General features: G+C 39.6%; 2 protein-coding genes across 2 annotated transcripts; both read left to right on the top strand.

The window, feature by feature from the left end:
* Positions 1 to 9,136: 9,136 nt before the first annotated feature.
* LOC133744137 (beta-amylase 1, chloroplastic-like) lies at positions 9,137 to 12,635 on the top strand. Its single transcript, XM_062172279.1, has 4 exons — positions 9,137 to 9,789; positions 10,929 to 11,139; positions 11,232 to 11,348; positions 11,459 to 12,635. The coding sequence occupies exons 1-4, from the start codon at positions 9,266 to 9,268 to the stop codon at positions 12,263 to 12,265; spliced, it is 1,659 nt and encodes a 552-aa protein (XP_062028263.1). The 5' UTR covers positions 9,137 to 9,265; the 3' UTR covers positions 12,266 to 12,635.
* A 1,335-nt stretch (positions 12,636 to 13,970) lies between these two features.
* Positions 13,971 to 15,193, top strand: LOC133707224 (uncharacterized). Its single transcript, XM_062132776.1, has 3 exons — positions 13,971 to 14,232; positions 14,317 to 14,372; positions 14,742 to 15,193. Exons 1-3 carry the CDS (start codon positions 14,046 to 14,048, stop codon positions 14,859 to 14,861), a joined length of 363 nt encoding a protein of 120 aa, XP_061988760.1. The 5' UTR covers positions 13,971 to 14,045; the 3' UTR covers positions 14,862 to 15,193.
* Positions 15,194 to 16,026: the final 833 nt, after the last annotated feature.

Below are 16,026 nucleotides of genomic sequence, written 5' to 3' on the forward strand. Positions count from 1 at the left end.
CTTCAGAATCCGCATAACCGCATCCATGTGACTCTCACTCGGATTATGCATGAACTGATTCACCACACTCACTGCATATGCAACGTCTGGTCTGGTATGAGCCAAATAAATCAAGCGCCCAACTAACCTCTGATAGCGAGCTCGATCAGTAGGTACCTGATCTGGATACTCAGCTAAACAATGGTTCTGCTCAATAGGAGTGTCAATAGGTCTGCAATCCAACAAACCTGTCTCTGTCAGCAAGTCAAGAACATACTTCCTCTGGCACAGATAGATTCCTTCTCTCCCCCTGGCTACCTCAATTCCTAAGAAGTACTTAAGCTCACCCAAGTCCTTCATCTCAAACTCAGAGGCTAGCTGTCTCTGCAGTCTATCCATCTCAACAGTATCATTACCAGTGATTACCATATCATCCACATAAATAATTAGAGCTGTTACCTTCCCTTGTTGATGCTTGAGAAACAAGGTATGGTCTGAGTTGCTCTGCCTGTAACCAACCTTCCGCATAAACTGTGAAAATCTTCCAAACCAAGCACGTGGTGACTGTTTGAGACCATATAGAGATTTTCTCAATCTACAGACAAAATCACCAAGAGAAGCAACTACATACCCAGGTGGAAGGCTCATGTACACTTCCTCGGCTAACTCTCCATGAAGAAATGCATTCTTGACATCAAATTGTCGGAGTGGCCAGTTTAAACTAGCAGCAAATGAGAGCAGAACCCGAATAGTGTTCATCTTGGCAACAGGGGCAAATGTTTCATCATAGTCTATACCATATGTCTGAGTAAACCCCTTTGCTACAAGGCGTGCTTTGTATCGATTCACTGATCCATCTGCATTATGTTTCACAGTAAACACCCAACGACAACCTACAGCCTTCTTGCCTTGTGATGGAGGCACAAGTTGCCAAGTATTGTTCTTCTGCAACGCCTCCATCTCTTCCTCCATTGCCTTCCTCCACTTTGGATCCCCCAACGCATCCTGCACTTTGTTAGGTACTGATACAGCAGATATTTGATTCACAAATGATTCATATGACTTAGACAATCTCCTAGTGGACATATAATTAGCTACTGGGTATTTTGATTTGGCAGTAAGAGTAGGTTCATATCTTTTGGCTGATTGACCCCGAGTGGTCCTATTTGGTAACACATATTGCTCAACACTAGACTCACTACTACTAGTACTAGTGGGTGGACATAGCTCAAATGAGTGATCTTCCGTACCAGGAAGCTGTGGGTCAGGGGTAGAAGCGATGGCAGGAGGGGCAGTCGTGTCTTCAACTTCATTTTCAGCCATAGAAACTGGTGCCTGGATGCTTGGAGCTAGAGGTGGCGAGCTGATGGTCTCAACTGGATCCGTCAAAATACCTCCTGCCTGTGTGACGTCTTCCTCTCCTCCTTCTGTTTCCTCCCCCTCTCCATGATACAGCTCTTCAAAATATGAATTCTCCCCCTGAAGAGCTGTATCTGAAGAGGAAAAATAACTCATGTCTTCAAAGAAGGTAACGTCCATAGTGACATAGTACTTCCTGGTAGGTGGATGATCGCACTTGTATCCCTTTTGATTCCCTCCATAGCTAACAAAGACACACTTAAGTGCCCGGGCATCCAACTTAGACCTCTGGTTTTTAGGGACATGGACAAAGGCAACACAACCAAAGACACGAGCTGGAAGATTATGAAAAGAAGGTAAGGAGACATGAGATGCAAGAACCTCAAATGGAATTTTTCCCTGAAGGACGCTAGATGGAAGACGATTAATAAGATGGGAGGAAGCCTGTACAGCATCGCCCCAAAGATACTTAGGCATATGAGCACTAAAGAGAATGGCACGAGCCATATCAAGTAAATGACGGTTTTTCCTTTCAGACACTCCATTTTGTTCTGGTGTTTGTGGACATGTAGTTTGGTGAACAATCCCATTGGTTGTAAAAAACTCTTGGAAAACATGATTAACATATTCCCCCCCATTGTCAGAACGAAGGACTTTAATGGTGCTATGGTATTGTGTTTGAACAAGAGTACGAAAAGTTTGAAAAGCTGGAAAGACTTCATCTTTGGTTTTTAGTAGAGCAACCCACGACAATCTTGTACAATCATCAATAAACAACACAAAGTATCTCATACCCGACACAGTGGGTTCTCTAGATGGCCCCCAAACATCAGAATGAATCAACTCAAAAGGAGCAACACTTTTATTAGAAATACTAGGAGAATAAGTAGCACGATGACTCTTGGCCAAAACACATGTTTCACAATGTAAACTAGACTCATCCACACCAATAAACAAAGTAGGCATGGTTTTTCTCATAAGACTAAAAGAGGGATGCCCTAAACGGCGATGCCACAACCAAATTTCACTTAGCTCATCAGAACTCGAAGTCAAAGCGGCGCGGGACTGTGCTCCTGGTTTCTCTCCTGCGTATGTCTGATCCAGATGGAACAACCTGCCCCTCAGATACCCCCGACCAATTATCTCCCTGGTGAGAAGATCCTGAAAAATCACATACATATGATAAAAGGTTACGGAGCATTTAGACTCAGTATTCAACTGGGGAACAGATATCAAATGGTGGGACAAGTCAGACACATATAACACATTATGAAGTTCTAAGGTAAGAGTAATACGAACTGACCCTGACCCTAACACAGGAAATGCCTCACCATTGGCATTGGTTACATAGGACACTGGTGGGGAAGACAATTCAATAAAATATGATTTGTCATAAGTCATATGATCGGAGGCACCAGAATCAATAATCCATGTATCAGAACCAACAAAAGTAGAAACCTTTAAAGCCATACCAATTTTACCTCGACCAGCTATTGAGGCTGTAGGAGTAACTCCACCTGCTGTATGATGATCTTGGCCAACTACTCCATAGAAATCCGGTTCTTGGACCAATTGAACAGCAGCTGCTTTCGCCTTAGGACGATAACCTTGCTTTTTAGGTTTAAGGTGTGGGTTCAACTTCCAACAAGTCTCCCGAACATGCCCAAGGTCATTGCAATAAGAACATTGAGGACGAGGGTGGTTGGTGAAGCCTTGTGAGAAACCTTGCTGATGAAGTGGAGCTGAAATCTGCTGCTGGAGGAAAGGTGCCGGTGACTTGGCCTGAATGGCTAAGCTAGATACTTCAACCTGTGCATGTTTGACACTTTCCTGTTGAGACTCATCTTTGCGGATGTATGTAAAGGCTGTGGTCAGACTAGGAGGGTCTGTCATTCTGAGCAATTCTCCCTTGGCACTGCTATGCTTCTCATCAAGCCCTCTCAGGAATACATGAACCCTTTCTAGCTCCTTCTCCTTCTGGTACCACACCAGATCTTCCTGATTCTTGATCTTGCAAGGACGCTTCTGATCAATTTCAGCCCATACATTCTTCAGCTTGGTGAAATACACAGCTATTGGTTGCCCATTCTGTTGCATACTAGCAGCTTTACACATCAATTCATGAACCTGTATAAAATCAGACTCGTTGGTATACAAATCCCCCAATGTCTTCCATATCGCCTCAGCAGTTTCACATTCCTCCACCATCTGTAGCACATCATCAGTCATGGCTCGAAATAGAATTGACATTACAAGCCCATCATCATCTGCCCACTTAGCATAGACATCCACATCATCTTCACTAGGAGCCTTGATTGTTCCAGTCACATACCCCATTTTGTGTATTCCACGGAGATAAACTGACATAATCTTCTTCCATGTTCGGAAATTGGTACCAGTGAGTTTGGTACCTCCGAAAGAACCACCGTCTGAGTTCTTGACAGAGACCTCAACCTTCTGTACCTCATTGGCCTTAGAACCCTGACTTTCACTGTCATCACCGCCCATTGCAATAATACAATAGAAAATATATGAATCCCAAAGTACGCAGCGGAAATAAACAAATAGTAATTTTTTTTTTTTTTTTTTTTTGAGACCTGACTGAGTTTGACCGAGTGAGTTGGCTGAGTTTGACCGAGTGAGAGAGTTGACTGAGTTTGAGCGGGTTGGAAAGGACGCCGACTGAAGCAGGTGACTGAAGCAGGTGATTGGCGACGCCGATCTGAACGGAGGGCGCCGGCAGTCTGGGCGAACGTTGGCTGGACCGCAACTGGACTGGGCTGCGACGATTTGGACTGATAAGCCGATCGAAGGTGAGCGCCGGCGAAGACGAAGCTGATCTGGACTGACTGAAGATGAGACGAAGACGATCGAAGATGAGGCGAGGTCGATCGAAGATGAGGCGAAGTCGATCGAAGATGAGACTGAAGAAGCAACCGGATTTGACCCGGCTCGATGGACGCACGGACTGGTGCTGGTGTGGAAGTCTGGAACAGAGGACGAGTCCGATCTTGGGACAGATGAAGGACGACGTCGTTTGGAGTGAAACAGACAGACAAGAAACCGATCCGGAAGGATGAAGGCTGCCGTCAGTTGGAGACAAAACCCTAACAAACGGGGTTAAAAAAGGATTTTCCTCTAAATAAGAGAAAAAATAAAGAAAAATAAAGAGACAAAGTCCTTTTTCCGGATCTTTGCTCTGATACCAAGTCAAATTAGACAAGATAGAGAGAATGAACTTTCTGATATATATTACACCCATTCTGTGGTGTATATAAACAGATTACAATCGTACTATAACGTACTACACCTATTGTGTACAACCGTACTACACAACATATACATGGTAAGTAATTACAACAATATATTCCCTTGTAGTCTATTCCTAATAGGGAACGATGAGTCACACTAACATGTGTTGTGAAATTTTAATTAAAACTCGCAAGCGCACGAATCGTCGTTAGTATAGTGTGCAAGTACGAGGTCGTTCCAACTGAGGATTGATAATCAATTTAAACCCTAACTCAATTAATCCAAACACAAAATCACATAAACAATCAAGCAAAAGAAGATATTGATTTTTGGGTTTTCCAATAAACAAATAATTTGAGAATTAAAGAAAGAAAGAAAGAAACAAATAATGATAAAGTTTATAAGTTGAAAAACAAAGATGATAAAACATAGGGTTTCGGAATCAACCACTAACAATCCTATTTATGTTTCGATGTAATTAACAGATTCTTTTGTTCATTTGATGACAATTCCCGTATCTAAGTCCAGGTACGGCACTTAGACCATAGTTTTCCTTGAGTGTATGATTCTCTCCAGGTACGGCAGAGGTCGTATATCCTAACATGCAGTTTATCCAGGTACGGCATAAATTTAACACTTAGGACTCATTACGTTATAGAAAACAAGAGAATCATGCAAACCATTACTTCAGGTACGACAATAATGTAATTCACAACTCTTAATCACAAGAAGCTAATTTGAATTATATTGCAGGTACGCCTCAAATTCATCTTCTAATTACTAGATGCAAAGCCCTAAGGTGATCAATCAAAGAACTTAAACATAAAGCATCAATTCAAATAGTGACTAAGAATTCATCATAAAGAAACTATAAATCCATCAATAAATCATCAAAGTACATAAACAATCATGCTAAGGCATCATCTTAACCCTAGAAAAAGTTTAACAAAATATAACTAAATAAAACATAGGAAAAACATAAAAAGAATGGAAGGGGAAAAGAAAGGAAAGATGGATGAGTCGTCTCCGCTCCTTAGGCATCTACATTGTGCTCCCGAGACTCCTCTCTCATGTAAATTCGTGCTCCCTTATATAGGGAAGATTTCTGCTCATCTTTGGCTTCATGTTTCCTTGTAAAACTTGGATTTAGATTCCTTTCTTCATTTGGAATGGGAAAAGCTTGAAATATCTCTTGTAAAAGTAGGAATAAGTTCCTCATTGAATACTCATCTGAATTAACTTCCTTGAAACATTAGGATTGATGATCTTGTGCCACGGAACTTGAGTTCTCCACGAATGGTTGTAAATTCCCGAGCAGATTTCCTGTCCGACCTATCTTCACTCAAATAATCATAACTTTCTCCAGAAGAATCGAAATAGATATCCGTAAAATTATACAGAAAGTAGACATCCGTAGCTTTCCAATGATATAAGGTTCATTGTCTGATTCGATTTGAGCATTTCCCAGTAATTTGGCGAAGTTGGATGTTCTGCACAGACAGATTCTCAGTCTCAGATTGCACATTGTCTTTCAATCCTACTTAGCTCATTTTGGCTTCTTTTCTTCTTTCTATGGAACAAACCTACAAAAACACTAAAAGATGTAAATGAATCATAAATAAGGAGAACTAAACATAAAAACCAAGATTAAGAGGCATAAAAATATATGACAATATGAGCACATCAACATGTATCATAAATTTTTAATAGTTTCATGTATTCAGTAAGTTACATCTTTATGGTTCTCGTTATAGTTATTATTCAGTTTTTCTCTACTCTTCATTCACATTTTAGCCTCGTTTCCCCCCCCCCCCCCTTCATTTCCAGGCTGCTTCAAGAAGCATCGTACATCAATTCTTAATCTTAAAGATGAGGTATCCATTGCTACTACTAGAGCTGTGGACAGGTATATACATGTAAAGTGATACACATAGTTAAATGCCAGATACTAAGTCAAAAGTTAAATCATATAAAGTGATATCAATTCTAGAATTTGATCGTCAACTATTTTACCTTGTAGGACTTGAACCATATTCTGGATCATTTACCTTCTCATTAAGTTTGATTTGAAGTTATTGATTCCAGTGAGAAATTCGTATAACATGTTTTAATCATGCAGCTAAAAAGTAGGTCTATCTGATCTCAAAGGCTAATGTGAAGACAGGTAAAGCAGAATGAAGCTGAGATTCAATTTCTCCACCAGGGCCAATAAGTTCAAATCAAACCAAATATGTAAATTTCAACAAAAACATTTGATATTCAATGTTTTTCTTAGTTGGTTTACATGATTCTGCTATGTAATGATTATAAGATCAATCATATTTATTATTCCAATAACATATAACAATAATTCCCGCAGCAAAGTGCGGGTACACTTTCTAGTAAAACCTAAGCAAAAATTTCGGATTTGTACCAATTGGACTCGACATTGGCTTTTGAGCTCATTAATACTTGGCTGTATATATGGTATGGCAGGGAAATATGGGAGCAAAGCAAATCAAGCTTCAAGGAGAAGAGAAAATGGACATACATACAAGACTTATACAGAGATACAACCAAGTGCCTGAGTGGTGGTTTGCGGCCATTCTTCTGACTAACATGTCATTCTTCACACAGATTTGCATTTAGAGAATTACTGAGTTTTTTTTACTATTTTTATTTTTTTTTCCATCAGATTTTATAGATATTTCTTTACTTTATCGGGGATATATCCCAAACATCTAATATATCGGGGATATTTGATGATGCCGGAGAAATTTCGCAGAAACGGTAGAAGATAAGATATTCACCCCTTAAGATATATCGATCCGTCGAAAAAAGAGAGATATCGGGAAAAAAAAAAAAGAGATATCGGGGGATATATCGAAAATATCGCAGATATTTAAAACCGGCGGTGTCCTTCTAGCCTACGCTATTGCCATTTTCTTCACCCTCCCAATCGGTACAATGAAGGTCTCCGGTTCGAACCAGTGTGAAGCCATAAGTTTTTTATGTAGTTTCTGTTATATATCTTTTGTAAAGTATAAATGTATAATATCAAAAATACTATTTTCAGGCAAGTGGTTTAATATGGCTAGACACCAACATTTTACTATAATGATTATAATATTTTTTTTTTAAATCTTATATAATTAAGCCAATTCTTGATGGAATAGTTAAAATTTTAAACTACCATATATGCCTTTACATAATATAGATATTAATAAATAAATTATTTCTATATGAGGATAAGATAGTCAATTGACTTATTGCAATACTTCCCATGAAAAAAAAGGAGAAACTTCCCCAATATCAGGAGAGAAACTGTTGTAACTTTTTAAATTAAAAAAAATAAAAATAAACGCCAATTGATATGTGCGAAACATGTTAAGGGGCTAGTACAAAATTAAATGATTACAAACACTACATACGCTTGAACAAAATTGACACTTAGATACGATCCTTGATAAATTATTAAGATAATACCCCAAACTATATATTATATGTATATTTTTCTTATACAAATGTCAAATTACTCAATTCTTCCAAGATATAGAATTTTGACTTTCTCAAGCGTATCAAATTTTATGATGGATTAACTCAATTTTTATAAGTTCAAGTAGAATAAATTTTGATACTGTATTTCATAACTTGTTTTTGAACAAAAATAACGGCACGACTTGGACCTTGACAAGCTTACAAGCCTGTGGTAGGTCTGCATCTTCTGATTGTTTGGTGGCTCTGGCGCTGGCAGACTGGTGGTATCGGCGTTCTGTTCCCTTGATCGACGGCGGCGGCTGGCAGGACAGCGTGAGGTGGGGCTTCAACGGACGTGTTTTGGATCAGAGTTTTCCAATCTGGTACGGGTGCTTCGGAACCATGCGGGGAAGAGGGGTTTTGGGGGAGGTGGTGCTTCTTGTCGGCGTGCTGGCAACGATCGCGGGGTGGATGGTCGTTCAACGTCTACTCGTGGCGGTGGCTAGGGTCTCTTAAATGTGGTGGCTGCTGCAGCTTGGAGTTTGGCTAGGGTTTGAGTGCTCTTGGGTCTGGGCTTTGCTTTGGGCTCAATTTTATTATTTGTTTGTTATTTTTGTGGAATAATGCTCCATCTTTTACTGGTAGGTGCAGTGGGCCTTGGCCCTGTATACCTTGTTTCTTTGGGTTGTTACAATGTGTCCAAGGATTAGTATTGATGTACATCAAGAAGGTCTTAGACGGATGTACTGGTTTTTTTGGTGTTGTAGCCTCTCATTGATCAAGGCGGAGTAGTCTAGGCTAGTAGTCATTTTTAATGTGCAGTCAGTGCACTACTTGAGCAACGATTGTAATGGGTGATCTTCGAATATCCTAGCTTGACCTTGTACGGTCGTATGATCTTTTCGATCACAGGAATATATCTTCCTTTCCCCTCAAAGAAAAAAGAAAAAAGAAAAGAAAACATTTAAGTCATTTTTGCTATTGGGTCGAATAACATGTTACATGAGAAAAACAATGAGGTATCGTAAGGTTAAAAGTAAGTTTGCTATTGGAGTCAATTGCTTTATAAATATCCGAGAGAAAAGAAAAAAGAAAAGAAAAAAAGCCAGTTGGGTAGGACTATCCATTTTGGCCTCTCCCGCGTTTCACACCGTAACAGCATTCCGTTACTGCCTCACTCTCTCATTTCCCGATACCACCACACACACCCCTCCCTCCGATGGCGATCGCCGCACCTCCGTCCACTCCGACCTTCTCCGCCTCCTTCCGCCCCACTCGCACCCACTCGCCTCCCTCCTTCACGCGCTTCCCTTCCATCTTCTCCCACATCAACAAGCCTCACCCCACCCCTGCTCGCCGCCTCACCCTCTCCGCCCGCCTCAACTCCTCCGTCTCGCCGGACAACGGCGACCTCCAGGGCGAGCTCTTCCACGGATTCTCCCCCCAGCGCCGCGGCAGGGGATCGCCGGTCTTCGTCACCATGCCGGTCGACTCGGTCGACCCGCTCAACGGCCAGGTGCGCCGCCGCAAGACGATGAGCCAGTCGTTCAAGGCGCTGGTCGCAGCCGGAGTCGACGGCGTGGTGATGGAGGTGTGGTGGGGAATCGTGGAGAGGGATCAGCCTGGGCTTTACAATTGGCGGGGCTACCTGGCGATTGTGGAGCTAGCGAAACGGTGCGGATTGAAGGTCCGGGCCGTCCTGGGGTTTCATCAGTGCGGCACTGGCCAAGGGGACCCTCATTGGTTAGTAAAAAAGTTTGAAGAATTCTGATCGTTTTCGAGTTTTAGTTACTCTTGATTGCTTTCCATTACTTCCATTTTTTGATCCTGGTAAGTGAATAGTTTGTGCTTGTGGATTGTGGAGTGTTCTTGTTTTGAAGCTTTTTGGATATGAAATGAATGGAAATTAGTTTTGCTTATTATGCCCTGAATGATCCCCCTGGTGATGTTTGTTCTGCATATTTCGATTAGAAATCACAACCATCATTATAAGTGGATACGCCGGTATTAATTGCGCACCGAATAGCTTTGTATACATGGAACTTTTGAGTTATTGCCAGTGGCGGATTTAGGATCTGAAAATATGGGGTGGGCTACATTTTTAGATCTCTTTCTTTGGGCGAAGACCAAAATTTTTTTTTAGTACAACTATACACAAGTGTAGGAGAGTTGAGTATGTATCATTGAAATGGGCATAGCAATCACAATCCCAACAACAATAGGGTTGATTAGTGTGTGTATATTGTGGAAATGGTAGAAGAGTAGGGTTGATTTGTCTTCTCAACCATAATTCATTTCCACCAATACGTTAAAACTTCAGACCAAATTACTCATTTTTGCTCCATCTAAACCAACCCAGATAAAGAACCAAGAAAACGGAAGACGAAGACTGATTCACACATAATTTTTTTCCTTTCTCGAAGTAACCTGATTTGGCTGGATATGGGACTGTGCTATAGGTATACTTGAGAGATTTTCGACCGAAACTTGGGTTACGCCCCTGGTTATTGCTCGAGACTTCAAGGCTTTAGTTTGTTTCTGGATTTTGTTTAGGTCATTTCTCCAGGCATTTTTGTTCCACTGAATTCTTTGGCTTCTTACGATGGTTTCTTGCACCTAGAAGCTGCTTGTGTACAGCAAAGAATGTTCTTGTATGTGTTTTTTTTATTTTTTTTTATCTGTGACTCACCATCTCCTCTATCAGCTTCCATAGTTAGTTAGGGATATTATAAAAGCTTGAGTTGTACTGTTAATTTGGTAGACTTTGATATAGTGCCGTGAATGTTTTTGGGTTTCTTATCAGCCAGTTTAACATTGAATTGTTTTTGACTGTAAAGCTTGTTTTCAATCTACTGAGTACTTATCCTTTTTGTGCATTGAAGGATTCCCCTTCCTCTGTGGGTACTTGATGAGATTGATAAAGATCCAGATTTAGCATATTCTGATAGATTTGGAAGAAGAAATACGGAATACATTTCACTCGGGTGTGACAGCCTTCCTGTCTTGCGAGGGCGTTCACCACTCCAAGCATATGCAGATTTTATGAGAAGCTTCAGAGACACTTTTAAACATTTCATTGGTGTCATCATAATAGTAAGTTGATGTGCAGTAATAGTTAATCACATCAAAGTTGTAGTCATGGTAGTAATATGCTTAATATATAAATTAGTGTTCTCTTCTTGCAGGGAATTCAAATTGGAATGGGTCCTGCTGGTGAATTAAGATATCCTTCTTGCCCTACTCAGAAGCTAACATCAGCTTGGCGGACTCGTGAGCTAGGAGAGTTTCAGTGCTATGATAAGGTAAGAGGAAGGTTAAAGTTCATACACTAGCTATTAGCTGTATTGCGTTCTCTACTACACTCATAAGTCCATGTGTTAATTTCATTTTTTTTTTTCAATTCTCTCTCCAGTATATGCTCGCATCTCTTAATGCACGTGCTAGGGAGATCGGTATGCCTGAATGGGGAAATGGGGGCCCTATTGGTGCTTCCAATTTGATGCAGAACCCTGAAGAAACAAAGTTTTTCAGAAGTGATAATGGGTCGTGGAACACATCTTATGGTACATTTTTTCTTGAATGGTATTCAGGAATGCTGCTTTTGCATGGAGAAAGGCTATGCAGGGAAGCTGAGGCCATTTTTTGGGGTACAAAAGCTAATACGTCAGCAAAAGTAGCTGGGTTGCACTGGCATTATCTCTCTCAGTCTCATCCATCAGAGTTGACAGCTGGTTATTACAACACATCAACAAGAGATGGATATTTGCCAATTGCTCGCATGTTTGCTAGGTATGGGTTTAGTTTGTGCTGCCCATGTTTTGACTTGCAAGATCTGGATGAGAAGCAGATGAATCCAGTTAGTAGCCCGGAAGGTTTTCTCAGACAACTTCTCTCAGCTGCTAGGGTGTGTGACATACCTGTAGAGGGTGAACCTTCTGCAGCCAGTTTGGATGATAAATCGTTCCAGCAGGTGGTGAAGATGTCAAAGTATTACTCCTATGGTCTAGAAAAGCCCTCCTTCTCGTTCAACTTTGTGAGGATGGATAAGAATATGTTTGAGTTGCATAATTGGGTTCGCTTTACTCGTTTTGTGAGGCAAATGTCGGATGTCAATATTTTTCGAGCCAAGCTAGATGTTGATGCAATGGCAGATTCACGTCGGTTTTCCACTTCCGTTTCAGATGTTGCAAAATTCGGAATGGCTTCTGCATATTGTTAGGAATGTTCAGCCACCACTGGCAATGTTCATAGCCAGATGTTTCAGAGCAAATGTTATATCCTCACTCCGATGATGCCCATGTGATGTGAATACGTACATAAGATGATTACCACTGATCAGACAATTGTGAGATGTGTAGTAATTCCTCATTTTTCCCCGCAGATGATTCTCATAAGCATTGTTCTTTGGGAGAGAGCTATTACAGTGCATTGTAAATTTGTAAACCACTGCCTTCCTCGTATTTTTAGAATGGTTGGCTTATCAACTCTAGCTGCTTAAGGCTCGGATAACATGCTAAGTTCTTTTCTAATGCTTGGCTTATCATGACTAATGTGGCTACTGAATGAAATGATATTTGCTTTCACTCCAAGATTTCATATGCTAGTTCAGTTTGATGGATTGCTTGTTTATTTGATTCCCTATAAACACTAATGAAGTTCTATTCATTATTTTCTGGGGACATCTAACCAATTCTTTCAAGCTTTTAGAGATATGAGTGAATTCTAGCATTACTCTTAAGAGGGTTTGAGCACTACGAGGGGAGCTCGTGTGGTTATATTTGTAGAAATTGAATAAGTCGGCCAAGTATATGGGAATCTATTCTCACAAAAAAAAAAAAAAAAGTATCTGGGAATCTTTTTTTTTCTTCTGTATATTGTCTGCCTGGGTGCCTATAATTTCTGTATAATTCGTGATGCTTATTATTAGCTGATAGTCTAAAGTGTGTACCTGAAAAACCAAATATGGACTCTAATGAAAAACCAAATATGGACTCTAAAGTGTACCTGAAAAACCAAATATGGACTCGATCCAAATCATAAAGTCATGCATTTTAAACATGAATACATGCATTGACTAAGCCACTGTTCTTGGTCATAAGGTCACGATTGATGAACGATTAGGCAGAAAATGGACCTCAAAATTGTCGGCTTATATGTAGCTCAGAAGAATCAATTCTAAGTCAGCTATGAAACTTTACCCTTCAACTATATTCATCATCAATCAATTGAATAAGGTAGCTACCTACAGAGAAGAGAGTACTGATCATATCTCAGTAGCACAGTAAGGCGATTAGTGTTTATAAGAAAAGAGATCAGAGTTGTGTGGTAAACTTTAAAAGGGATCCTTTGATATGACCACCTGCATTATTCAAACATCATTACTTGATTCTGTAGCAAAACAATATGAAGTGGTTGATTTTCAGATCTTTCATTGCTTTTACTCTCCAGACCCCTTCTATTTTGGGACACTTTGGGACCTTAAAGAAAATGAACTCTGCCCATTACCATACAATATGAGATATGACACCATAAAGCAAAGCTAGATGAACAGTTCTGCATGCAAGAAGAACAGTATTGCATGCGATAAGATCAGCAGATCATCTAGGACACTGTTAAATCAGGTTTCTTATGCGAAAAAATTTCATCAATTTTATCAAATTAATTAAACTAGAGAATACTAAATCAATTCATACTAACTGTAAGCTATTGATTCAATAATGCTGGTGTTAAGATGTGTTTCTGTTTATAAGTGCTACTTATACCAGAGTCCAGAAGTACATTTAATCTAACCCTTTTGAATGCTTTGACAGTGATTTCATTAGTTGGCAACTGAATTAGTGAATATGAAGCAGCAAGGGAGATAAGTGACATATCCTACAATCCACAATAGGAGATCACATGGAGCTTGATGCAAAACCTCACTTCTTTTTCCATCCGTGAATTGGTTTAGACTATAATGACAGAAGTTAGTGTGTGGTTGACTTTGTAATGGGTATGAAATGTTTTCACCACTGTTCAAAGCTTTTAAGTTGCACCATGAAAAGTGGTCATGGTTGCCATTCCCTTACAGACCTATATATAAGAGCACAAACCCCTACCCCTTTAAACCTCAATGTGCATTCATCATGGATTCTAGTTTTAAAACCATTGCTGTCATTCTCTTACTCTTTCTAGGCATTTGTGCAGGTGAGCATTTTCCCCTAATGTGCTATGATCAGTTAATTCAATCGAAGTTAACTTTACATATATTCTATTCTTCATTTGATGCAGGAAGAGATGCCAAAGGCTTCAGGAATGTTGTAAACCCTACAAACCCATCAAAAGAGGTAATTCATGAATAGGGGAAAATTACTGATCAGTTCAGTTAATTACAACATGAAAACAATGTCTACGTAGTAAGCATGTTGAAAAGTTACATGTCTATGTCTATGAACTTGATGTTTTAGAGGGGAAAACTAACAACTGTGCAAGCCTGAAGCTAGAGGGATAATTCATATTTAAAACAGGTGTATACAGCGCTCTCTCATGATAATCAATGACGGTAAATGAATATGAGACATGCACTGTATACACCCATTATATGTAAGAATTAATCAAATTTACTGAGTCTAAGATGCTTACTGAGCTATATAGTATTTGTCGTTTGTCTGCTTTGGATTTTCTGCTGCTTACTGTGTGTTATCTTTCTGTTGAAGGTGATTGTGGAAATGAAGATGAGAGACCTGACAGAAATTGATGCTTTTGTGGACTATGAAAAGCCAATGCCAAATCCTAGGCATGAAAAAGGGAAGCCAGGTGGTGGTGCTAATAAGTGACTGCCTTTCCTTCCTTCATTTCCCTACTAATGTCACACCAAGAGGAGTAATAGGAAGGTTAATGTCAGATCATTATATCATAAATAAAATTAAGGAGAAATTTTGAGAATGATGTGTAATTTCCTATGTTGGATGGAGTACAGATCATGTCTAGCTATCTAACAAAGTTTATCATCCAACAGAGAAGAATGAGTTTTTGGTAGTGACAAGACATCATGTTCTGGGGACAAACATAAGGAAGGGTTAAACTGTTGGAAGTGAGCAGAATGGCTTCAGTAATGTATTATATATATATCTATATATATATGTGTGTGTGTGTGTGTATTTGTGTCCTCTTGAGACTTGACAAGTTCTGCTGCATATTAGATCATGCCTGCCACTAATTAAACAATACTTACAGCAATATGCCTATATACCAACAAAATCATTGCTAATTAAGATGCTAACCTACTTTGAGGAATGCTTTACTGAGCTATGAGTGGAGAGGTTTCTTTTATAGCATATGTGCCAAATTACTATGAATTAGCTGATGTAGTACTACTTTGTTCAATGATAAGCCCTTCCAAATCCACTCAGTAAACAGGAGAGTTTCATTTATAGGATGTAAGTGGAAAAAAAAAAATAGTTATATATGAGAGAGTGAAATTGCTAAGATTGCCAACCACAGATTTCACTTTTCTGGGTTAAGGTACTATGGATCATAATTTGGCAATAGGAAAAATTGTGGGCTAAAGAATTAGATAATGGGACTCAATAGTCTTGTGCAATGGAGCTGTCAAAGCCCAGGAGTCAACTCTTGAAAAATTTATGTTCATAAGAATTTTGATAATGACTACCATTTATATATATGCATGATGATGATGCATCACAGATTTCTACAAGCATAACATAATTTCCTTGAGGGAATCCCATGCCAAACCACATTGGACAAAAACAGATACAGGGTTTTTGTCAGGTGACAGAGCATGTTTGATGGAGACAAGCATTTTACAGATAAGGTCGGTTTGGTTGCTTCACATATTATGAAACTATTGATTCATGACCTTAGTTTGAAATAGTAAGGTCGGTTTGGTTTGCCAAATGAAAATGATTCAATTTTTGAAGAAAGAAAATACAAGGTGAGCTAAACGGTTTTAATTCTTCCTCTGGTGTCATTTTCTCATGG

This window comes from Rosa rugosa, chromosome 4, assembly GCF_958449725.1.
Source record: "Rosa rugosa chromosome 4, drRosRugo1.1, whole genome shotgun sequence".
Taxonomy (NCBI): domain Eukaryota; kingdom Viridiplantae; phylum Streptophyta; class Magnoliopsida; order Rosales; family Rosaceae; genus Rosa; species Rosa rugosa.

Coding starts and splice junctions, on each gene's coding strand:
- LOC133744137 (XM_062172279.1), top strand. CDS start 9,266: ATGGCGATCGCCGCACCTCCGTCCACTCCGACCTTCTCCGCCTCCTTC. Junction 9,790..10,928: donor GGCCAAGGGGACCCTCATTG/GTTAGTAAAAAA, acceptor TGTGCATTGAAG/GATTCCCCTTCCTCTGTGGG. Junction 11,140..11,231: donor TCATTGGTGTCATCATAATA/GTAAGTTGATGT, acceptor CTCTTCTTGCAG/GGAATTCAAATTGGAATGGG.
- LOC133707224 (XM_062132776.1), top strand. CDS start 14,046: ATGTTTTCACCACTGTTCAAAGCTTTTAAGTTGCACCATGAAAAGTGG. Junction 14,233..14,316: donor CTTTCTAGGCATTTGTGCAG/GTGAGCATTTTC, acceptor CATTTGATGCAG/GAAGAGATGCCAAAGGCTTC. Junction 14,373..14,741: donor CTACAAACCCATCAAAAGAG/GTAATTCATGAA, acceptor TTTCTGTTGAAG/GTGATTGTGGAAATGAAGAT.